A 26,264-nucleotide genomic window follows, 5' to 3' on the forward strand; every position below is an offset into this window, starting at 1 on the left:
GTTTCAAAGGAAAGCAGGGTCTCCAAGAAGGAGAGGTGAAGCGGGAGGCAGCAGAACAAAAAGGTATAGTGACTGGAGGAGAAGGTCTGTGTGTGGGGAAGACCAAGTTAGGCAAGATGTCTAGACCAGAGAGTAAGTAGAAGATAATAATGTGTAAGACTGGAAAGGTAGGAAGGGGTCAAGTTGTGAAGACACTTAAATAAGGAAAGGCGGAATTTATATTTGATTATTAAGGTAATTGGCAACTATTTTAGCCCACTGGTAGAGGAATTTCACATTAAGACCTGTGTTTTAGGAAAATCACTTTGGCAACTGTGTGGAAATAGACTAATATAAAGAGACTTAAGGCAGGGATGGTCTGAAAGAGAGGCCATGAGGGCAACAAGAGAAGTGGCTATGTGATTATAGGAAAGGGGACAGAAGCAGTACCATATAATGGATGGAAGATCTAAGTTTAAATCTCTCCTCAGATACTGAATGGCTATATGACCATAGACAAGTCACAATCCCTTTTCCCTCATCTGTGAAATGAAAGAGTTTTACTGGACAGCTTCTAAGACCACTCTTGCCCAAAGTCTCCAGCTTTTAAAGTCCCATATCACTTATTTTCTTATTTCCTGCCCTACATAATTATTACTTTTTGTATGACCTCTGAACCTCAGTTTCTTAAGTTGAAAAATGAAGGGGTTAAACTGCATAGTCTCTAAGACTTCAATGATTCAATGATCCTTACTTCTAGATGGCAAACTCTTTGAATAAAGGATTCATTCAAGATGAATGAATTACAATTATTTCTTACAATTATTTCTCCTTTACAATCTGATGTTCTCTTATATAGTGTCTTGCATAATTATACACATTATTCATGAGTCAGCCTTACTAGAGGTATTAAAGGGGCTTATAATCATTTGGCCAATCAATCAACAATCATATATTAAATGCCTCGTGGTTCATAGGCATTGGAGACATAGATACATAAAAATGAAAATCTCTATTCTCCCGGAATTTATATTCTATTGGAGAAGACAATATAGAAGTGTGTGTGTGTATGTGTGTGTGTGTTTGTGTGTAGAATAAATACATAGTAGTTGGAGAAGAAGGATACAAATTATTGGGATAGATCAGACAGAAGGACAGAAACAAGTATTAAGCACTATGCTAAGCAATTTATAAAAATTTATAAATATTACCTCATTTGATTGTCATAATAATCCTAAGAGGTAAGTGATATTATTATCCCCATTTTACAGATGAGGAAACTGAGGCAAAACAGAGGTTAGATAAGTTGCCTAGGGTCACACAGCTAGTAAGTGCCTGAGGCAAAGAAGTCTTCATGTAAAAGGTGATGCTCACGTTGCTCCTTGAAGAAAGGGATGCTTCTATGAGGCAGTGGTAAGGAGGGAATACATTCCAGACAAACTGGATGGCAAGTGCAAAGGCCTCCCATGAAGAAAGGATCTGTATAAGCTTTGTTTTTGCGCAGCTGGCATCTAGCATCAGAACGCATGCTTAATAAATGCTTGTTGAAATAAATTGAATAGTATGGTCTAAATAAATATTTATGGGTTGACTGACTAAAAGGGATACAAACACACATGCCCTTTATCCCAACACATGCTCACATACCTTCTGTCCTTGACACTATCTGATTAGGCAGACTGTAACAATTCATGCTTACCTAGCAGAGGTGTGTACCAGCCTGCAAGCTCCAAGATCAAGGGTGGCTTATTTCTTCCTGCTTTTTGAGTACAAAATTTCTTGAGGCAGAATAGTCTCTAGTGGGGAGGAAAAAATCTTATAACCCTTTTCTTCTAAAACTTACCTGTCTCCTGAGCTTTCCTATCAATCTTCTTGGGCACTACCATCCATTCAGTCACCTAGGTTCAGAGTTTCATTGTCATTCTCATCCCCTAACCGTTTACTCACCCACCTAGCCAATCTGCTGCCAAATCTTGAGGCATCTTTGCTCTGTACAATATCTCTCACATGCATCGCAGAGAGAGCTTACAGAGCATCAAGACCAACCTCCTTATTTTACAGATGAGAAAAATGAAACCAAGAGGTTATATGATATATCCAAAGCCACTCAGCTAGCTAAGAGTTTCAGCACAGATGTGAACCCTGGTCTTAACTCTGAAATCATACACTATCTACTGCTTCTTTCTTCTCTCTGTTCACTTACATGCCCAGAACCCCAGTCTAATCACTCAGCACCTCTCCCTTGGACAATTGCAATAGACCATTCTCAGGTCTCTACTTATTACAATCTACCATCGACACAGTGGCCAAAGTAATTTTTCTAAAACTAAGATAGACCATTTCATTCCCTACTCAATAATTTCCAGTAGCTCCCAGTTACCTTTAGGCTCATCTACAAACTCCTCCTTTTGAGCACCTTTCTACCTCCCAGTCTTCTTACTCATTTGTCTCATCCACACACTCTATGGTCCACTTACACTGTTCTACTTGCTCTTACTCATACATCTCCAGCTGTGCCCTTGTACTAGTTGTTTCCCATGTTTTGAATGTTTTCCTGCCTGACTTCTGCCTCTTGAAGTCCTGAGCTTCTCTCGAGTCTCAGCTCACATGGTATTTTCTGCAGGAGGTCTTTCTTGGTTCCTTCAGGTATTGACTCTCAAAATATTTTATATTCATTTTGCATATATTCTGTATATCCTTACATACAAATATTTTATCTCCCCTGTGAAATCTAAACTCCTTGAGGTAAGGGACTGTTTTATTCATTTGCATTTATATTTTTAGTGATTAAAACAGTATCTGGCACATAGTAGGCACTGAAATGCTTGTTGATTGCACTATTTTTCAATTAAAAATTAAGTCTTTCATGTTTCAGTTCCAGAAGCAAACTTTTCGGGGCCTTTACTTCAATATTTTGTACCTTATTCAACAAATAATTCTTAATCAGTTTTTTATAAAATGTAGTAAGGGAAGGGAGACAAGTTCATCTAATTGGTTTTAATCATGAAGTTAAAGTTATTTTTTTTCTAAACTTTAAAAAATGTTTTAACAGCCTATAATAAGAGACAGTATGGCATGGTGGGAAAAACATTAAACCTGGGGTCAGAAAAACAGGGTTCAAATTCTATTTCTTATACTTACTAGTTATGTGCATGCAGATGGACCTCAACTGTTTCACCTATAAAATCATGATAAATAATCTCTATATCATGTACCAGAACTGTTATGAGGGGAAGCACTTTAAACACCATAAAGTGCTATTTTATTATAATTACTCTTTTCCTAGAAGTATTAGTCAACATTAATGTAATGGCATGACCCCAAAACTTGTAAGAATTTAACCAAATCCCCTAACTTCTCAATACTTTGGTCATCTTACAACCAAGATTGAGTAACAGAGTAATCATTTTCTACATTGTATCAGATTTTCAACCAAACAGAAGGAGTATGATTAAACCCCAAAGCTGTCAAACAAGGACTAGGTCTTTAGGGTCTGCACAGAATCTAGTCTACAGGTGGCACCCAAACAGTGACAATTAGGCTTACCACTTGTTCTTTTAGTGGTTCTTGAATTAAACCTGTGGTGGATAAGAAATCATGACGTGACAAATTTCCATCTAAATAGTTCTGTGTTAAGAGAAAAATTGAGTAGAAAAAAAATTGAAATGGAGAAAGGGAAGAACTTTATTCAGAAAACAAAGTGAAGGTAAAAATCAGAACTAAAATAAGATGTGAAGTTCACCAAGATGACTTAAGTTTGCAGCTCTCACTGTTGGTAGGAATTAATACTGGAAAGTGGGATGCCTCACTGTTGCTCCCCAATTGTTGGAACCAATTCTGAGCCCAATATGGCAATATCAAGAATCTGAGACAGCCTTACCAATGAGGTCTTCATACGAAAGGCTACTAAACCTCACTGGATATTTAATCATGGATTAGTGTGGTACACAAAAATGTTAAAGCTGAAAAATTAAATCCTCAGGTCTCAGAGATGAGACATGCTTACTATAGTGGTGTACACTCTCTGGTTATTACTCCTGAAAGTAACTAAATCATATTTTGAACTAGAGGCTTCTATATATCAATCTTTTTGTATTTAATGTCACAGTGATACTCTGATAGGACAGAAAGTATTCATTTTCTTTTCTTGATGTATATGTCATGCTAGAGGAAGGCTGGAAGTTCCATAACATTTGGTGGATTGTCTGGGGATGATTGATAGGAGAATTCAGACAAAAATTATGCAGGATGAAAAAACATGAGTGGGTTAGGATCAAAACTAGTGAAGGGAACACCCATATCAATGGGATCATGGATATTTTGAATTTCTGAAGCACATGTTGTTCCCAAGAAGCCAAGAAACATTTATTCAGCACCAAGAGTGCCAGGCCTGGAGTTAGGAAGACTTATTTTCCTGAGTTCAAATTTGACCTTGGACACTTACTAGCTATGTGACCTTGGTCAAGTCACTTAACCCTATTTGCCTCAATTTCTGTAAAATGAGCTGGAGAAGGAAATGGCAAACTATTCCAGTGTCTTTGCTAAGAAAATGCCAAATGAGGTCACAAGGGTCTGATATGACTGAAAATCAACTGAACAAAAACAAAAAATATACCAAGCATTATGTTAAATGCTGGAGATTGCAAAGAAAGACAAAAGATAGTCTCTGCTTTCAAGGAGCTCATAGTCTAATGGGGAAGAGATAATATGTAAACAATGATATGTATACAATATGTATATGGCAAAAACTGGAGATCATCAATAGAGGACAAGCCCTAACATTAACAGGTTCACACTAAGGTCATTCTCACTGAATTTCAACAACCTACCTAGTTTATCCTCCTGAATCTTTTTTTTTTTAAACGTTACATCCCAGAGACCAACACATGCAAATCTATCACCCTCACCTTACAGTACCATAGGTTGTTTTTAGCCTATTAACAACACAGGGAGGAGAATAGTTCTTTTGTTGCCTTACTGCACCATGGTCTCACATAGCATGGTAGAAAAACAAAAATAAAGCAGAGACTGTACTTGCGAAAAGATGAAATGTCCAGTTTGGTATCTGGAGGTATAAGCTGGGATGATTTTGAATGTTAACTCAGGAGAAAAGTGATCTGCTAACTCTAAAAATCTTTTCAGAAGCTCTTGAAATTAAACCTCTCACTATATAAGTAGAGATAAAAAGCAGATGTAAAAGCACACCACCCAGAAGAATAAAGATTCTTAAGGCTTCCATATTATTATATTCCCTTTTAGGAGTTAAAATAAATTTCTCTACCACTGAGTCATTATTTTTTAAGTCACTTAATTTACCAGATTCTCAATTCTCCACATATTGCATGCACAAATAATTTGAAAATATAGTTCAATGAGCATTCTAGAATGCTTTAATATTTATCTACTAGTAAACTACTAGTATTTGTATTCGGTCTTTAAACAGGAATCTATTAAAGATGATATTTTTCGAAATTTATGAGAGCCAGATATTTTTCCACTGGTGAAAAGATATCACAGTCATGTGCTTCCACCACCAACAAAATCACTTGTACCTGACAAGGTATTCCATAGAGTTGCCCTTTAAATAACTTCTCTCTCCGTGAGTCAAAAGCTGCTACAAAGAGATATTTACAATCATTTCAGTAGGAATATCACTTATCTTGTGTCCAGTCATTTCATAATATTATTGATCCGCTTAAATTTTTAGATAATAAAGGAGAAGAAAACAGAAACCAACAATAAGGTAGTTCACTGTTTTAGAGAAAAGCATTCCAGATATGATAGTGTTTTTTTTAAAAAATGTCAAAAAATAGGGACAGAAGAGAAAAATTGGAAGGTGAATAGACTATCACTCTCAAAAATGTAAAATTAATACCCTCGTCATATTTTTTTTTACCAGACCTGTAACATCATTGGTTAAAGGAAATCTTTAGTGCAATCTCTCTACTAGTATAGGATGGCAATTGAGAGCATTAGAACAATACCTGAGAGGGCAATGAGAGGGTTACATAGCCAGTATGTGACCAATACAAGAGTTAAACCCAGGCCTTCCTGACTCTGAGACCAAAACTCTACTCTACTATGTGGTCTCTCTCTTATTTGCCCTGTTAAATATGAATGAACTTTAAAAATATGCATATTTTTAAATTTTTATATTTCATTTTTCCAATTACATATAAAGTAATTTTAACATTGATTTTTTAAAAATTTTGAGTGCCAAAATTCTCTCCCTCCCTCCCCTCTCCTTGAGAAGACAAGCAATTTGATATTGGTTATACATATGCAGTCATGTAAACCATATTTCTATATTAGCCATGTGGCAAAGGAAAATACAGACCAAGAACACAAAAAGAAAACCCCAAGAAAAATAAAGTTAAAAAGGATATTTCAATCTGAATCCAGACTCCATCAATTCTTTCACTTGAGGCAGATGGCATTTTTCATCTAAGTCCTTCAGAATTGTCTTGGATCACTGTATTGCTGAGAAAAGCTCAGTCATGCACAGTTGACCATTGTACAATATTGCTGTTATTACGTATAACTTTCTCCTGGTTATGCTCACTTCACTCTGCATCAGTTCATGAAAGTATTAATGGATTGTTTTTTAGAACAGGGTTATGTTTTATAAAACTAATTAAGTATATGGGTTATACAATAACTTCTCGCTCATACAAAGCGACTCCAACGATTCAGGGAACAATGACATTGCATTTTCCTCACAATACATGAGGTAAGTAGTATATTATTATCTTCATGTTACAGAAAAGGAAACCAAGAGACTCCAAGAGCTTCACAGATTATTAATTTAGAGCTTGAAAGGACTTCTCAAGTTTTCTAGTTTGAGCCTCACATTTTATTGGCAGGAAACTTGAGTCTGAGAGAGGTGTAATTATTTGTCCCAGACCAAAAAGGTATATGCTGATTTATTCACTGTATTTTTTATTCATTATTACACATGGGATTTGAACCCATGTCTCCCGACTGCAGCGTCTTTGCACTGTGCTACATTCACCTCTAAGAGAAAAAATACAAGGTAGTTTGAGTAAGGAAAACACTATCACAAAATTCGTACAGGAAAGTACAAGTACTTTATCCAGAGAACGGTCTTTCCAGTTCTGTCTCTATCATGACTTTACATGTAATTGGTTACTGATCACATAGAAGAGTAAAAGCAAATAAAATTAGAAAGAGTATAGGGGAAGGAAGAAGTGGAAAGGTATAAGGAGTGTTGTTAGACACAAGCACAATGACAAGAGTTAAAAGTGACAGATGATACTATGACAATGAAGGAAGAGACAATTTTTAAAACAATTTAAAACAATTTTTTAAAAATTCGAACTCGTTAAGCGCAGAGATCTGGGAGGACTTTGTGTAGAAATAAGTAGTCCTATACATCAATAGCTCTGAAGGATTCACCATTGAATTTCAGCATGGTATGGAAATCCCAATAAAATTACTAAGAAGTTAAAGTACATGCAGATGAGTATGTAATGTAATTTAGAAAGATCTTCATTAAAAGTTATAAAAAATAAAAACAGTTTGACACATAAAGAAAAAATATCAGTTTCTGGAAAATTCACATATATGGAGTATCTCATTTCCCAATGATGACAGGCAAATAAGTTCTTACTACATCATACAGAGAAAAACTTTTAAAATGATTGCCAATTTGACCTCTAGAGCCCCAGCAAAGCACCACCTACTTTCTGCCACATGGAGATGATAGACTTAAAATCCAGAATAAAACATAGGTATGTTAATAAAACATAGATATGTGCAATGCAAAAATTTGTTTTTAATTGTTCAATTAGGGGAGGCCAATGGGAGAGAGAATTTTAAAACCTAAGAAAAGAAAAAACATATAAAGCTCTATATGTGAGATGGTATAATGAGGTCAAATGAGATAACATATGTAAAGCCCTTTTTTTCATTTTAAATTTATTTATTTATTTTTAGTTTTTGACATTCACTTCCACAAGATTTTGAGTTCCAAATTTTCTCCCCATCTCTTCCCTCTGCCCACCCCAAAACAGCATGGATTCTGATTACTCCTTCCTCCAATCTGCCCTCCCTTCTATCACACTCCTCCCTTCTCTTATCCCCATCCCCTTTATTTCTTGTAGGGCAAGATAGATTTCTAAACCCCATTGGCTCCCAGTTGCATGTAAAAAACTTAATTTTTTAAAGGTTTTATTGATATCCTTTGTTTTTTTTTCATTAAACATTTACAGTTTGCTCTCATTTCATAAGAGGTATCTTGGAACAAAATAAAAAGTAAAACTTGCAATATAGTGACTTCATCTGCAAGTGCACACAGAATTGCCCATATGTAACACCATCCCCCATCTCTTCAATTAAAAAAAACCCCAACAGAAATGTATTTTCTCTTTCTCCCATGCTTCACCTCACTGAAAAAAAAAAAGAAAAACAAATTTCCTGTAACAAAATAATATACAGGCAAACAAAGTAAATGACCACATTGGTTACATACATGTGTTTATGTCTCACTCTACCTCTCTAAAATGGATGGTGTATTTCATCATCAGACTTCTGGAATCCTGAAAGGCCATTGCATTGATCACAGTTCTTAGAGCTTTCAAAGCTTGTTTTTACAGTGTTGTTATTGTACAAATTTTACTGCCAGTTCTGCTCACTTCATTCTTCATTAGTTTACGTAAAGCACTTTTTGAAAAAGCTCATTGGAATGGATAAAAAAATGCATGAATAAGTCTATTGATAGAGACTTGGAAAGAATAAAAATGTTATATTTTATGAGTAGAAATTCATATAGTTAAATGTAAATAGTTGAAAAGCAATTTTAAAGGTTTAACATTATTGAAAATAAACCACCTTTTTTAAAAAAAAAAGTACTCCCATGAAGGTCAATCTTTCTTTTTAAGTTAGGTAAGGAGGCCCTATTTCTTTTGGCCTCCAGTGAATTCTGTATCATGCTACAGTAGAAGTTAACACACTCTCCTCTTCTCTTTTTTCCTCTTACCAAACTTTTACATTGACTACATAGCTGGAACAGGCTGCATCTCTTAAAGTACAAGACAGGGACATGTTCTTTCTGTACAGTTGCTTCCACAAAGAGTCCTTTTCTCCCATGAGGACACCACAAGTCATGGGGGAAATGACTCTCTTACTCTCCTCCCCCCTTTGGTGTCTATAATTCCGAGAAATAGGCTTGGGGTTTTGCTCTGGTCTGTTTTATTTGTCTTTTTTTTTTTTTAACCATTCTAGGAATAGGTAGAATCCCAGTTCTATCTATCTAATCCCAGAATCCCATGGAGTACAGCTAGGATGCCCTTAAAGAAAGGCTCCTCGGTCAGATGCTGGATGCCCTGAAAAGCCAGAGCACCTGGCACTTGAACCCAAGAAGAGCTTTGGAGTTTGAACTTGGTAGAACTATGCTATGTAGCAGCTGGATTAAACTATGAACCTAATACCCCTTCCCTTCCCAGAGACTAAAGAGGTGGAGGGTGGAGGTGGGGAATTATGCTCTCTTAAGTAGTGGTGGGAAGTGTTAATACATTTGTTCTTGCTATGCTTTTGAAGTAAATATTCCATTATAAAAGCTAACCTGACTGTTAAGTGGCTAAATGAAACTGCAGTAAAGGAGACCCCTACAAATGAGGGAACACCATTGATGGGAGGTTGGAGCCATTGGCAGAGAGCCTAAACATCCCCAAACTCCATATGGGTGCTGGAGAATACTGGGGTGGGATGAAATGTTCCATATGGGCTTTCAAACAGTGAGGACCAGGTCATTATGGTCAAATGTCATAAAAGTGATACAAAAGTGGGTTCAGGGGAGGAGAGATGACACTCATCTGGAGGAATCAGGGAATAATTTCACCAAGGAATTTGAGATGGCTCTTAAAACATAGGGCTTTTTATTTCAATTTTCTTCTATTTAAATTTTGTCTATTATAAAAGAGCCACAACAATAATGATGAGGAAGATGATACACATTTAGTTTTTTGGATATATGATGAGCTCTTATGAAGGATTATTGTTCTCATTAGGAAGCTGTATAATACTCCCAGGTTGGATCTATAAGGAATTCTTCAAATCAGTCTCTTCATTAGATTTCCTATACCTTAGTGCCAAATACCTTTGGTACACAGATGGTAAGAGTAGGCTACAATATATTACCAAAGAAGAACAGTGCAGGAGTAGTATACAGAATACCAAAGAGCTATGCAATTACAAAAGGAGCTGGGCCAGAATCCATAGTTATGTTGTGTCTTTCCCTGTGGACCATGTCAAGAGATCTAGAAAAAGGTCTCCATTTTCCTGGGTGCCCAATCCCAGGGAAGATTTACAGGAAGACATGGATAAGAGAAGGCATGAATGGGTTATAATCATCAGTGTAAGAGGGTGTACCTACATTGATGAGAGCACAGATCTATTAAGAATGAACTTGATAATTGTCCATAAATTGAGCCAAATAACCATAAAAAATAAGGGATAAAATTTTGCCCAACTATTCTAGCTTTTATTAAAGAGTAAAAAGTATTAACAACAATAAAAACAAAATAGAAAATAGGACAAGCAGATGTAGGGATAAGGGAAAAACAAATAGGCAGGAGAGTATAGCATGGGTTCAAAGAATGAAGGAATTTCATCTTCTAACTCTGGGCATTTTCATAGGTGGTCAATTTACTGTGCCTGGAATCTACTCCCTCCTCCTCTCTGCCTCCAGGTTTCCTTTCAATCCCTGATAAATATCTACTTTTTACAGGAAGCCTTTTCTGATCCACCTTAATTTTAACATCTTCTTTCTGTCAATTATCTCCAATTTATCTTGTCCATAGTTTGTTTTTACACTGTTGCTTTCATGTTATTTCTCTCATTGGACTATGAACTCCTTGAGAGCAGGAACTTTTGCTTTCTGTTGTACTGCCAGTGCTTAGCACAGTGCAAAGGTATTAGTGTGTTGCAGAAAAAAAATTATGAAGGGGATGATTTCACAGAAATGTGGAAAGATCTGTATGAAATGATGCAAAGCTAAGAGAACAACTGCTACAACAACAAGATTAACCATAATAACATTACAAAGATATACTTAGAAAGATTTAAGAACTGTGACCAGTGCAATGACCAACCATGACTCCACAGGATTGATGATGAATTATGTTACTAACCACCTGACAGAAAAGTCACAGACTCAGACAGATAATGAGTCATGAAGTTTTGGAAATGGCAAGTGCTAGAATTTATTTTAACTATGCATATTTGTTCTAAGAATTTTCTTTTTCATTTATTCAATTATTTATTTAAGTTTGGAGATCATAGTTGGAGGGAGAGAAAATAAATGCTTACTAATTTAAAAAAAATTAAAATTTTATTTTCAAAGACCCCCTCAAAAAAGATATGAAAATGTGCTTCTCTCCCTTCCTTGCAAAATATAGTAATAAACTTCATAAAAATAAAAAAAATGACTCCAAAGATCTGAATCTGGCTACAAGGATGGTGGTACCCTCAACAGAAATAGGGAACATCAGAAATGGAAATGGATTTTGGAGATCTTTATTGGAAACTCATTATGACCTTTATTAAAGTTATGATGAGATCCATTTTTGAAATGCTGTAGCGTAGAAGAAGCTTCTTAGGTAAATGGTATAAAAAAGCAGGATTTGGCCTTTTAGAGGCAGAGGATACCACTGATAAATAATAAAGTTTATTATGGGTAGCAAGTTGTAAGATATCATAGAATTGTAGGTTATGAACCAGAAGGGATCTTAGAGATTATCTACGTCAACCTTATCATCCTATCCATGAGAACTGAGTCTCAGAGAAGTTAAACGACCTGCCCAACATCACAGAGCAAACAGCAGAGACAGTATTTGACTTCGGATCCTTTGACTCTAAATCTAGCTTTCTTTCCACTACATAGCTCTACCCTTCTCACATGGAATTAAATTCAACAAGCATTTATTCATTATTAAGACACCTCAGTAGATTTGGGGATACAAAGATGAAAAAAGAAAAAGGAAGGAAACAAGCATTTGTTAAATGCTTACTGTGTGACAGTACTTGCCATACATTCTACTGGGGGGAAAGTATTGGAAGCACATGAAGTGCCACTGTTTCCAAAGTACTTTTTTCAAACTAGAAATGTATTAGGTCAATTTTTTATTTCAGTTTGAATACTTTACTCATTCAGCTATTTGAAAGATGTTAATGAAAAACCTCCAGAGAAGAAATGGAGATGAATACATAGATCAAGAAGGTATTTGAGGCTGTCTAGAGACAGGTCCACTTAAGATATACTTCAATAGAACACAAGGCCTCATCATTGTGAGTATTCCTATCCTTCAAGACAGACTGAAACACCTCCATGCCTAAAACATACAAAGGGAAATAATGGAAAATGATAGGAACTCACAAAGTCCCACTAAATTTTATGCATATTAAGCTGATTGTTGATTAATAACATTTTTTTTTATTCCTGCATATCTTGTGCTACTAAGTAGCCTTAAAAGATCACATTTAGAAGTGAGTTAGCTTACCATATAAGGGTAATCTGAAAGTGTAATGCAAAAACAAAGCACATCAAAAAAATTTTTTAAATTGCAATGAATTAAGCAGCAGTTGTATAAGCTATATTTGGGATGCCTGTAATGTAGCTTTGCCACGCTTAGGCAATTCCAAATAATGTGAAATCTTCCTCCAATCATTAAATTTTACAAGGGGAAAAAAGGACAGTCTTTTGTAGCAAACCGTATGTTATCTGACAGCTTCATACAAAATATGTATGAATTTTTGCAGCTGAATTTAAGGAAAGCTGGCAAGTTTTGTGTGTTTTATAGGACATCAACACTGACATTTTGGAGCAGAAAGTTAATTTTCAATTCTCCCAAACATCTCTCTCAAAAGAAGGCAAAAGACAGCTACAGCAAACCCAAAAGAAGTGCAAGTGCACCCTTTACCCTCTAGTTAACCTTTCATTTCATTTTAGATGAAATCCTTCAGTTTTAAAATGGTGAAGTAATTTTTTAGTAAAGATAAACACCCATAAATGTAAGAGAAATTTGAAAAGCATCTTTATTTTATCAAATTTTTGAGTAAGAATGTTTTATTAAGGTTGTTGGGTGATTTTTTTCTCAGGAATTTAATGACTACTCATAGAATACCAGCTATTACAGAAAGATCTTAAACAATTTTATGACATTGTTTCTTCCCACAGTGTGGGTTATGCATCAATGTGAAGAAGTCTTCTATTCTCTGGACACTAACTACATGACTTATAAAATTACTGAGATAGACTATACAGACTTGATTTTTTTTTTGTTTGTTATCTCCTCCATTTGGTCTTAAAGGAATTTCGTTTTTAAGAAATAGAGCTACTGGAAGATCCAGTCCCTAACGAAAGTGCAGAAGAGAAAGTTATGTTGTCTAGGTGACAGAGAGTAAGCACCCATTAGGAAAGCCCATAAAAGCCTAGGCCACAGGGTCAATCATTGTCACCAGTCCGGATGACAATAATATCAATAGTGAACTAGAAAGCAAGGTTTTCATCTACTGTCCAACTTTCTGTTATATTTAAGGATGAAACAAAAGGATTAAGTAATACTTACATTTTAGTTTTCTGGTCTTCTGTCCAGGTTTCTGGCAAGCATTTGATAAGGTGATATTTAATGCTTGGAAATCTTGCTCTTCAGAAACAGCTTCCTCCAACTTGCGCTGCAAAGACTCCGCTTTTTCCTTGGCAGCATGGAAGGCCTGTTCTTGATCCTCAGCCTGGACATGCAGTGGGAACACTGAATTTTAACAAAGCAGCAGACTTTGAAAACAACTGGTGGTCAGTCCAACCTCCCTTCTGCACACACACGCACAAAACTCAAAATTTGCTTTCCTTCTGGGGGGATAAGAGGGGAGTGATCGACTCCTACTGAACTTCTGCAATTCTGTATTTGCATGGGTTTGGTATGCTTGAGCTATTTCTGCAACGGTAGAAGTCTCTATGTGCCAAGCTGCCTCTTTCATCAGCAGGCTAGCTAGGCTGTTAACACCACTGCTTTTACAACTCCCCCTTTTACTTCCTCTGCTTAGAGCAGGAGAACTGGGGTCTGAACTGAGCAGTTCCCCTTTGGGTTTCTTTTTTTTCCCCTCTTCCTCCTTTTCTGCCTCATCACACCAAGGAGAGGTGGTGGGTAAATGAGTCAAATTCTCCTTTACCTGCTGCTCAGCATTCTCCAGTAGGTTGATAGCTTCTCGGAGCTGTTTCCTAAGTGTGTCTCCCTCATTCACTGCATCTTCTTGTGACCTTTTAATGGCGTCTAACTGTTTCTTTCTGGAAGGGAGTGAGGAGGGTGGTGGGTAAGTGCAAACCACAAGCTGTCAGTGACATTTCAAATGTCACACACCTGGAGAGTTCTGATAAACTCAAATTGAATGTACTTCCTCATAAATTAGGGGCAAATTAAAAGGACATACACATTGTATATTTCAGTCAGAAATGGCAGTTTGTGACTCATTTTATTTATTTTTGCTGCAAACTATTTCTTGGACTGTGAGCTCCTTGAGAACAGGGACTGTCTTTTGTCATTCTTTGTATCCCCAGCACTTAGCACAGTGCTAAGCACCTAGCACTGGTACACAGTAGGTGCTTAATAAAGTGTTTGTTGACTGACTACAGAAGGAGTGCAGAGAAGGGAGAAAGCATTTATTAGACACTTCCTATATATCAGGTACTATACCAAGTGTTTACAAATATCATCTCGTATAACTCTCTCCTAAATAAATTTAGGCCAGTTGGCTGGTATATAACACTACAATAAGATATGCTTGTCTTTTCCTGATCTTCTTTTCCAGGAATACAATCTAGTTAGCCATCTTGAAAATATGTGAGACTGCTCAGTAGGGTTTAGCTGAGACAAATGTGAAACAGATGCCACTGCTCTTTTTTTCAGTGTGCTTTCCCCTCTTCAAAGCTTCTATCATGCTACCCTTGGGTTGTGTTCTCTCCCAATCCTCTATAAAGTACATTTATCCTGTCTCTCATTTCCTTTGGGTTCTATTTTTTTCTGAAGAATATGGCAAACTAATCCAAATTGAGGAGCTAATGTAGTAATGTATTGGCATTTTCATAGTAATTGCCTGAAAACAATATCTTAATTCAGGAGAATAAATGATTTTTGATATATCAGTTTCCATGACAAATCGATACAGGAAAATATTTTCAGGATCTTTTAACTCTCCTTCAAATCGTGCTGGGAGTTGGCTACCTATTTCACCTGTGTAGGAAGTCAGCTCTAGATACAAAGAAAACCAGAAAGTTTGGAAAGCTTAGTATCGATACTTCTTGAAATTACATAGTCTACTGACACTGGGTCAATCACTTCATCTTTGCATATGATGACACCACAGTTTTATTTCTTTACCTGTATATTGTCCCAATAACAATATCAGCTTCTCCTGGGCTCACAGGATCTCCAATGGAACTATATGAAGCTAGTTGACCTCTCAGACTGACCACTTGGGATATAAAAGCTAGCACACATGTCATTTGTTTTCTAAGTTCATGTCATAATGTATGGAAGGGTAGTTTTGGAATTAGAAAAACCTGAGTCCAAGTTCTATCTCTAATACAATTCAATTTACCTCTCACTGTCACAAGATACATTTTTAAGATTAGAAGTTACAAATGAGTTGCTGACCTGAATTTGTGTGTTTCTAACACCAAAAATATCACCTCTTCTCCCTTTTCTATCAAAGAGAGCTTAGTTCAATTAGAAAATTGCTAATTGTAAGGGAAGATTAATACACTTTCCTAGCCCAGAATGTTTCATACTTGTATATTTAATAGTTTCCTTACCAGTCTTTCACCTCCTGTCTCTCCCTCTTCCATTCATTCTACCCGACTTACAAATCAATCTTCCTAATACATAGCTCAAATAACATCACTGCCTTGCTCAAAAATCTCCAAAGTTTTCTAATTGCCCATAGACTTCACACTGCCCAAACGGCCATTCAAAGCCCTCCATAACCTTTCCACACATGCTCCTCTGCCATTTACCTTATGCCTCAGCTTGATGATCTACTCATCACTGCTTCTAGAACACTTTCTGTACTTCTCTTTACTTACAATATTCCACATGCCTGGAATCTTCCCATCCTCTGCTTATTAAAATCTTTCTCATCCTTCAAATACTAGTTCAAATGCACTTCTTACCTGAAGCCTTCCATGATTCCCCTGGCTTGAAGTTTACCTTATTGTTTATTTTTCTCTTATTATGTGCTATTTGGTATTGTAGTTATTTGTGTAACAATCTTAGTTCCCCTCCTAGACTATAAACTCCTTGAGAGCAGGCATTATATCATTAATCATAGCTCCCTCAGAGTTTCTTCTAGGGTTTTGCACTTACCTACCATAGTACAGACCATTATAAATCACTTGGATATTGCAATATCCTCCTGAAATACATTTTTGCCTTTATTTTTTCCGTCTCAAGTCTATTTTTCAAAGTTTCAGACATTTTCCTTATGTATAGATGTAATCATGTTATTACTATGCTCAAAATTCTTGAATAGTGTCATATTGCTTATGTGGAGAGATATACAATCTGGACAGCTAGAGAGAGAACTAGTGAAGAGGCAGGAGAAGACCTGAGAGCAAAGCTGGGTCTTCAGGAGACAAGGGGCAAGGGGCCACAATAGAACATGGTCTCTCAACCACCTGGCCCCAGGAGAAAATGGGGTTGTATGACCTAGACTCCTCTACATAAAAGGGGAATTCCTGGACCCATTTTCTAAATCCACCTACAGAAAGGCAATGACATAACCACTCAGAGTGAGAGGCAGCAGCTATGGAGAGGAAATGTGACTGAGCTAGTACTGAAACCAGCCCCTTCCCAAGGAGTAGCCAGAGTTCCTGGAGGGAGGAACCAGCCTGCAAAGGAGTTAAAGCAAGAAAGCAATGTGTATGTGTGTATGTGTGTGTGTATACATACATATGTGCATATATATGTATGTGTGTATATGTACATATGCACATGAGTATGTGTGTGTATTATATGTGTATGCATGTGTATATGCACGTGCATGCATACATATATACACACACAAATCAAGCAAATAAACAAAAGAAAGCTTTACTACCACAGTCATTGCCTCGTGACTCCTTGGCTTCTCGGGGATTCCCTGCTTGTTTGGCAGCAACATTCCTCCTGCAATCCTAACTCCAAGGTTACCTTGGCTCATGCTTCAGGTCTAGGAATCCATCCACTGCCTGTGCCCAGAACTGAAAAGAACTGAAACAGACCAAAGCCCCAAACCCAATTCTCAGGGCCTTGCTTCTCTAAGCAATGTCACTCTTGTTCTCCTTCCAGAGGAATACAAAGACTTAGGATACTAATGAAAGCCATAGGTTTTCCATCAGGATGGAAGTAGAATTTACTGAAATACCAAAGGACTGCTTCTCTAGCTACCCCAAAATTTTAAAGCTGGAAGTGATTTTAGTAGCCACTGAGTAGTAGGCACTTAAACGCTTGTTGATTGGATTTAACTTGACCTATGAGTCAAAAGGAATCCCCACTACAACATATCCATAAGTAGTCATCCAGCTTCTACTTGAAGATCTCCAAAGACACACTTACCCTCTGAAATAGTATACCACACTTGGGAATAGCTCAGATTGTTAGGAGAGTTTTTCTCCTGACATCTAGTTTAAATTTTCATTTTTTAAACTTCTACCTATTGTTCCTGGTTCTGCCCTCTGGATCCAAATGGAACATGTCTAATGCTATTTTTATATGACAGTATTCAAATACTTGAACACAGGTGTGATCTTCCTCCCACTCTCTTTTCCAGGTTAAATATCCTTGGTTCCCTCAATAAAGGCATTATCTCAAGATTTTGAAACAGTAAGGTCAGGGTGTAAATAAAGCACTGGGCCTGGAGTCAGGAGGACTCAAGTACAAATCTAGCCTCAGACATTTCCTAGATGTGTGACCTGGGCTGTTTGCTTCAGCTTCCTCAATTTAAAATGTGGATAAGAACAGCACCTACCTCTCAGGGCTGTTATGAGGATCAAATGAGGCACTATTTGTAAAACACTTAGCTCAGTGCCTGGCACGTAGTAGACACTTAATAAATGCATGTTTCCACCCTTCCTTTAATCATCCTGGTGTGCCTTTTCTGGATGTTCTCTACATAGTCTATTTCCTGTACTCTGCCCCTCAGATCTGAAAGCAGCTGACCAGATGTGGCCTGACCAGGGCAAAGTACAGAGAAATTATCATCTCTTTATTCTCAAAACCTATGCTGCCATGTCAGACTCTTGTCACAATTTTAAAAAAAACCTTAGATATTTTTTCAAACTTCTATCTGATCATACCTCCCCCATCTTATACTTATGACACCGATTTATTGAATTGTGTCAGACTTTACATTTATTCCTGCTGAATTTCACCTTATTGGATTCAGTCCCCAAGTTCCAACCTCTCATTATTTATTTGCACCCTGCCTCTGTCAGCCAGTCTTAGCTCTCCCTCTCAGTCTTGTGTCATTGATAAAACTGGACTAAGCATGGATCCCTAGAATTATACTGTGGATACCTTTCACATTGACAATAAACCACCATTGACTACTATGAGTTCAACCAACCAGTTAGAAATCCATGGGATCATACCATCATCTAACCCACATCTCTCCATGTTTGAACAGAAGAATAAATATTAACAGATTCATTAAATTCTTTGCTAGAATCTAGGCAAACTGCATCTATGAAATTCTGTGATGGTCTTCTACTGTGATGTAAGAAACAATAAGCAGCAGGTCGATATTAGAAAAACATGGAAAGACTTGCATGAAACAATCAAGAGTGAAAAAAGCAGAACCAAGAGACCTTGATACATAATAACAGCAATACTGTTTGATGCATGGTTTGGAACAACTAAGTTATTCTGAGCATTATAAATATTCAAATCAACTACAAAGGACCTATGAAGGAAGACGTTACCCACCTCCAGAGAAAGAACTGATAAATAGAAGTATTCATAGGATGGTTTTATACATACACACATATACATATATATACACATGTATACATATATACACACACATACACATACATACATACATTTAATATGTGTGTAGGTGAAGGAAGGGAGGGAGGGAGACAGGAATTTAAAATATAACCAAAAAATAAATTAAAATTTTTAAAAAATGTAGGTTGGGCAGGTAGTCAGCAAGTCATTGAACCTGTCAGCCACTGTTTTCTCATCTGTAAAGTACGATTTCTGATCATTGCAATACCTATCTCACCAGGGTATCATGAATAAAGTGCTTTATAAACCTAAAAGGGATATAAGGAAAAAATAGAAATTCTAATCAATCAGTTGATTAACATTGTACATAAAGAAAATATGGCTGATTGTTATGTCTTGTTCTTGATAAACCTATGTTGCTCTTTATAATCACCACCTATTTAAAAATTTTATTTTTGTTACAATTGTAACAATAATCACCTTAGTAACGGTGAGTTGATACCCAATTAAGAAATGTTAGAGTAAGAGAGTATCTAACTGTCGTTGATGATATTCAGATCACCTGGACTGGATGAACTATATCCTTGGGGACTGGCAGAAATATTAGATGTAATTGTTGAGCCACTTTTATTAATATATGAAAGATCAAGGAGAATGGGAATGAACTGAACATTACTCTAAGTCTGCAGAAGAATATTCTATTTTTGTTTTTAAAAAGAAATAATCTATTTTTAGCTGTTTAATCATCTTCCCTCTCATTCTGACTTCCCTCACAGAATTTAGGTACATGACGTTCTACGTATCCTTCCACTGAAACCTGGAATTCCACAAATCTAGGCTGTATGATAGAACATGCCCACCTTTCTTCTTCTTTATTACACACTGTGGAAGCAAGTTTCTCTTCCAAAAACAGTTTATACGGTAAAGCTGACAAGCCTTTCCTGTTTGTGAGAAAACACCCCCCAGAAAGGGAAGGACAATTGCATCTCCTATTGGAACTACCATAAATCCTTTGGCATTTTTTTTGTTTGTTCTTGATGTTTTCTCTGGAATGAAATATAGACTGTCATACTTAATATGTGCTAACAGAAAACTAGAACTTCTTTTTACTCACTTCTCTTTGAGACCTAGAAATGAACTACATTTTTAGGTTCCCATTTTCTCTTAGTCAATCTTTTAATAAAAGAAGGAAGGAGAGTAGGAAAAAAGGAAGGTAATTAGTATTTATTAAGCATCCGTTATATGCTAGGCACTGTGCTAAACACTTCACAAATATCTCATTTGATTCTTACAACCACCCTAGGAAGCAGGTATTGTTATTATCATTCCTATTTCACAGTTGAGGAAACTGAGGTTAAGTGACTTGCCTAGGGTTATAGCTATCGACTAAAGCTGTATTTGAACTTGTCTTCCTGACTGCAGGCCCAGACTGAAGGTCCAGACTGAAGACCCAGACCTTGGTCCACTGTAAGGGAAGGGATGGTAACTATGTAACACAGGGCCACACTCAACAGGGCATTAAATCAATATATTCCACGATGTAACTTTTACATATAGGCTGTAATGACTTAATGAGCATTAAAATGGACTCATTTGATGTCAGATAATACTACTAATGTATTTATTTTGGTTTACCAGGAGCTTTTCTCACAATCCTCAACTGTAAGGAAGCTCAAGTATGAATGCCCCATTTTCGGATGTGAAAGTGAATCTCAGTGTTTTACAGACTTGTCCAGAAATATACATCTGGTCAACAGCAGAAAAGGAATTCAGAATCAGGTTTTTTCAAGTCTTTCCATTATGCCACAAACCCTCAGATCAAATGTAACAGGAGATCTGTATCGTGAGGCTGATTTCTAATTGAGCACAGTCTGACCAATACTTATCTCTTAACTATTCTTAATTGATTGAAAGGGGAATAATGATAATCCTAGCAGAGGGGGCTGTTGTCTCTCTAAGGAAGTCACATACCCACACCACCCACTGCTATGAGGAAGTCTGGACTCCCTGATCTTTAGGGAAAAGAGAAGATCCATGCCTTATATGCTCTTTCTGGTATGCTCAGTACCTTATCTCTCAACGGGAAAAGAAAATATTCTTTCTTGAGTTATCTCCTTCAAATATGGAACTCTATGTTCCTGGCTGCTTTCTTCTTGTAATTATGAGCTCTACATACATTTGAGTTCAGAGAAACCAAATTTTTGCCCCTGGCTTAATATCTAAACTCCTCATGTTTGTCTTTAAAGTCCTTTATGAGCTGGCTCAATGCGAGTCAGAAGACCTGAATTTAAATCCCACCTCTGCTCACCTTTGCTCTGTGATCTTGGACAAGTCTTCTGACTTCTTTGGGCCTCAGTTTCCTCATCTCTAAAAGGAGGAGGTTGGACTAGATGACTTCCAGTGTCTCTTCCAGTTGGAATAAATGAATTTTATGATCCTGTCTTTCTAGACTTCTTGTACTTCTTCACAAATATGCATTCAAGAGAAATGGAACTACTTGCTATTCCTTGCATATTCATGACTTTACATAAGCTAGCCTGGTATATATTCTTTCTCATCTCTACCTTCCAGAATCCTTCCCTTCATTCAAGACTTCAGATGTGGAAGCCTTTGCTGATCCTCCTAGCTGTAAGTGCTATCTTTATCCTAAAATTATTTACTTATTTGTGTACATGCTGTGCCCCCCAAAAGAATATCAGCTCCTTGAGTAAATCAAACATATTTCATTTTGTCTTTGTACTCCCAGCTTCTTAAACAATGTTTTCCAATGTAGTAGGCACTTAATAAATGTTTGCCAAATTGCTCAATAGAATATACACATAGCCTACCAGAGCTGGAAGACACTTTAGATTCTCCTCTTTTAACCCTCCGTTGTTTTACTGATAAACTAAGGTCTGGGTGTGGTAGGAGCAACATCTATTTGACTCCCTGCCATGTGTGCTGTGGCTAATATTTCCTTAAAAGGCAGAGGAGCTGCTCCTAAGAATTGGTGATCCAGGGGATGAGGGTCTGAGCTTTTACATGACTTCCCAGTCTCCCAGGGCATAAAAATCCCAAATCCAGTAGGGTGTCCTACTTCCCAGAAGTCATGTCTGTAATGAACCCACACTACTGTAGGAAGAGAAAGAGCAGAAAGCTCCAGTGGTTTCTTTAATCTGGTCTCCCAGAAATTTTAACCCATTACTCCTCTTTGCCTACTCTATTTTCACCATATTGATTTACTTGATATTTCTCACACACAGTACTTCATTTCCAATCTCTTCCCCTTTGCAAGGACTACCTTCCATGCTTAAAATGCTCTCTCTCCCAATTTCTGACTCTTGGAATTCCTGGCTTCCTTAAAGAATGACTCCAAACATCATATCCTGCAGGAGGTCTCTCCCAGTCCCTCAAGCTGCTAGTGCCTTCCTTTTTTATGCTTTCATCACTTCTGCATTTATCTTTTATGGATGTTGTTTCCCTCACTAGAATGTAATTGCTTTGAGGATTTGTCTGGAACTCAGTTTCTTTATCTGTAAAATGAGAATGTTAGACTAGATGACTTCCAATGCTAATTCCAGGTCTAAGCTATGAACCTGTGATCTTTGTTATTCCTTTTAAGTCTAAAAATTCCATTCCATTCCATTCTAAAATTTCTGTTGTAGAGGAATGACATTATAATCTATAGATTTCGACATTTTATTGCTCACATATTAGAACTTGTAAGCTAATTACATAACATAACATGTCATATCTGGCAAGTAAAGGATTTTATGAGAATGACATATTTTCACAACCTGAATGAAGAAAAATGAAGACCACATCCCAGACTTACAAATTAATTATATATATGGAGCACAGATTTCTTAAGAAATTAATGAAAGTTACCTGAAATGTAATTCTTTCTCGACACGGTGATATTCCTGCTTGGATCTCTTCAGATTCTCTACCACTTTAATGAACTCTTTATCAAGAGATTCTTTGTAGTTTCCCAAGAGGCTCAGTTTTAGAACGCAGAGATTTAGCTTTGTTTCTAGGTCATGTTTGAGATCCTACAAGGAAAGTTACAAAACAAAATTCTGCGTCACACAAAGCTAAAGATGAACAAATCACACAGCCAGCATAAAATGTTCTTAGCTTCCCTTTGGTGGCACTCATTATCTCAAGATGCCTCAGTAACTATATTTAAGTCCATATCCAATTTCTGATCACTAAGGGACTGATTAATAATTATCCAAATTCAACAAGCATTTGCTGAGTTGCATGTCAACCCCCCCCCCCATCTTTTAACAAATATTATCTCATTTTATTCTCACAACAATTCTGGGAGATACATGCTATTATTATCATCCCCTTTTTACAGATAAAGAAACCATGGTTAAAAAAAGGGGGGGTTAAGTGACTCACTCAGGGTCACATAGCTTTTTAAAAGGGTCTAAAGCTGGATTCAACCTCATGTTTTCTTGATTTCAAGTCTAATAATCTGTTCACTGTACCATCTAGCTCCTTTGTATGAATACAATCTCAAAATACCTTTTAAGCAGGAGGATAATGCAGTAATACGTTATTTGTGGAGATGTGAAGTGGTCTAGTCTTTCTGGAAAAATATTTTGAAATTGTGTGGAAAAAAAGTGTCAGTCCTCAATAAATTATAGTATTTACCCAGAGGAACAAACCCAAACACCTCTCAAACCTTTCCAGCCTTCTTAGATACTACTCTTCTTCATGTTATCTATGGTAGAGTTAAAATGACCATCTTGCTCTTATACTCCATCTCCCATCTTTGAGCCTTTGCACTGGTTGTCCCCCATGCCTAGGACACACTAGCACTTCACCTACACTTAGATTCCCTAGTCTCCAACTGGAGTGCTTTCTACATAAACCCTTTCCTGATCACTGCCCCTCCCCACAAGTGCTAAGCATCCTTTCTCCCACAAATAGCCTTGTGAACTTGTCTCCTTTGATATAATGCAGGCTCCTTGAGCATAGGGACTGTTTTGTTTCTTTCTTTATATGTCCAACATTAATGCTGAAGATCACACAGTTCTAAGTGTTGGAGTTGGCTATCAAAGCCCAAGCCTTCTGCCTTCAGGAATGTTTCTTTTTCCCATATTTTTCCACAAATGATTCTTTTTTAGTGGGTCAGGATAAAAATTACAGATTGAATTGGCCATATGTTTAAAAAATTATTTTAAACCATTGTCTCTCTTACAAAAAGATCCTCTTTTTTCTTTTCTAAAAAAAATTTGTGAATGTAATGAAATACTATTATATCATAAGAAATGATGAAAGGGACGATTTCAGAAAAACCTGAGAAGACCTGTATGAACTGATACAGATGAAGTGAGCAGAACCAGCTCACTGTTGTCAGCTAATGACAGCAGCATTATAAAGACAATTTTGAAAGGTTAGAATACTGATTAGTGTAATGACCAACCATGATTCCAGAGGAAAGAAACATTTATTAAGTGCTTACTATGTGTAAGGCACTGTGCTGACCACTTTATAAATATCTCTTTTGAACCCTTCAAAATAGGTGCTATTATTACACCCATTTTATAGCCGAAGAAACAGAGGCAAACTGAGATTAAGTGATTTGCCCAGGGTCACATAGCTAGGCAGTGTCTTAATCTAGATTTGAACTTAGGTGTTCTTGACACCATGTCTAGCATACTATTTATTCACTGTACCACCTAACTGCCTTTGAAAATCAGAGATAAAGCATGCTACCTATACCCTTGGAGAAAGGTGATAGATTTCAGGTGAAGAGATTATTTTTTACATGGCCAGTGCTGGAATTTCTTGTATTTGACTATGCATTGTTGTTAGAAGGGTTTTCTTTTCTTTTTTTTTTCCTGGGGGGTTAAAGTAGGAGGAGAGAAAATAGATTTCTAATGGAAACAATTTAAATAATAAAATAAAGTCTTTCATAATTTAAAAAATTGTTTATAGAAGAAAGAACTGAGAGATGTGTTCTCAGCTGGCAAAATGTCAGTTACAGAGATTAAGTCCCCACTTACTAGTTAACCTGCCTTCTCAGAAATAGAACTGAAAATAGATAAAATAGATCTGATTAAAGGTAGAAGTAGAGAACCCAAATCAAACATGGCGATTAAGAATCATTACATCAAAATAATTGACAAAGAAAGAGAAACATCTGGAAGAGTCATAGAATACAAAACACAGGATACTTGCTGTAAGCTTGTCCTCCCATCTCTCCTTCATGCTTATTTCTGGGTCAGTTACCCACTGAAGAGAAGCAGTTATAAGTGTTTCAACTTCAGAGACTTCTTCATGCTGTAAGAGATTTCCAAACCTCCAACTAGTAATTAAGGTGAAATACACATGCTGTTTTGTAGCAAGAAGTAATTTAGGACAAAATCCGGAGGGTGTATTAGGTGCTTCGAGCCTCTCTGCGCTTGGTGAGTCTCACCCATTTAAAAGTTTGTTTCCCTTAATAATGTACAAGTCAAACTAGGACCACCTTCAGGGAGGGGAAAAAAAGGTCACCCTATTGCCATATAACAGAGGGGCAAAATGTTTTCCTTTGAGAGGAGATCCCTTTAAAACACTAAGTTGTAACATTAGCGGTTTCGGTAGAAACCTCAACATGAAGGAAGGAGGTGATAGCCAGTAGCTACCAGAGAATTCTCCAGGTACAGTCAGTCCTAGTAGAAGAATGTCATGTTAATGAAAAGTGGGATTTGAAGTTGGCTGATCTGTAATTAAAACACTGACTTCAGAAAGGTTAGGGGGAGAAAATGTTTTTTTTATATCAGAGTTGTGTTCTGATCAGGAATATGGGCTCTTAACTTTTTTATTTTTTTTGGTCAAGACCTGTAATTTTACTGGTGAATTTACTCAGTAAGTAAATTCTCTCCATCAATGCAGATTGGCAATTTGCTATCTTAGAGAGTTTTCTGGGCTCCAAAAATCTAAGTGGCTTATCCAGGTTTACATGATTAATACATAGGTCAGGTAGAACTTAAGACAATGATCTTTCTAATTTTAAGGCCCACTATCTATCCCCTGTACCACACTGCTTTTTGGTCCCTTAACAAATAACATGAAAGATTAAAAGGATTTTGGGAGTGGTTTTTCTCAGTCAAAGTGAAATCTATGCTTTATATACTATACCAGTTTTTGAAGGGTAGCAGTAAATTCTGTTCCCATTTGCTCGGTTTCTCTCAGCAACACCATCTTCTCTTTGTCCATTATGTCATCCAGAGATGGTGAATTGTTTGAACTGTATAGCCATTCTGATCCACTGACCTGAAACCAATGCCCACCCCCAATCTCCCCCATTAA

At 36.8% G+C, this 26,264-nt stretch overlaps 1 protein-coding gene across 1 annotated transcript in view; it reads right to left on the bottom strand.

Moving 5' to 3' along the window:
• IRAG2 (inositol 1,4,5-triphosphate receptor associated 2) overlaps window positions 1-26,264 on the bottom strand; it is a 118,316-nt gene that overhangs the window by 42,262 nt on the left and 49,790 nt on the right. Inside the window, exons 15-22 of the mRNA XM_072650555.1 lie at window positions 26,094-26,228; window positions 25,152-25,253; window positions 22,845-23,008; window positions 14,167-14,281; window positions 13,566-13,728; window positions 12,498-12,511; window positions 3,526-3,606; window positions 1,679-1,775 (exon numbers count right to left, since the gene is read on the bottom strand). Of these exons, the coding sequence (XP_072506656.1) occupies window positions 1,679-1,775; window positions 3,526-3,606; window positions 12,498-12,511; window positions 13,566-13,728; window positions 14,167-14,281; window positions 22,845-23,008; window positions 25,152-25,253; window positions 26,094-26,228 (871 nt within the window). The remainder of the gene's footprint in view (window positions 1-1,678; window positions 1,776-3,525; window positions 3,607-12,497; window positions 12,512-13,565; window positions 13,729-14,166; window positions 14,282-22,844; window positions 23,009-25,151; window positions 25,254-26,093; window positions 26,229-26,264) is intronic.

Source organism: Notamacropus eugenii, chromosome 3, assembly GCF_028372415.1.
Source record: "Notamacropus eugenii isolate mMacEug1 chromosome 3, mMacEug1.pri_v2, whole genome shotgun sequence".
Lineage (NCBI taxonomy): Eukaryota > Metazoa > Chordata > Mammalia > Diprotodontia > Macropodidae > Notamacropus > Notamacropus eugenii.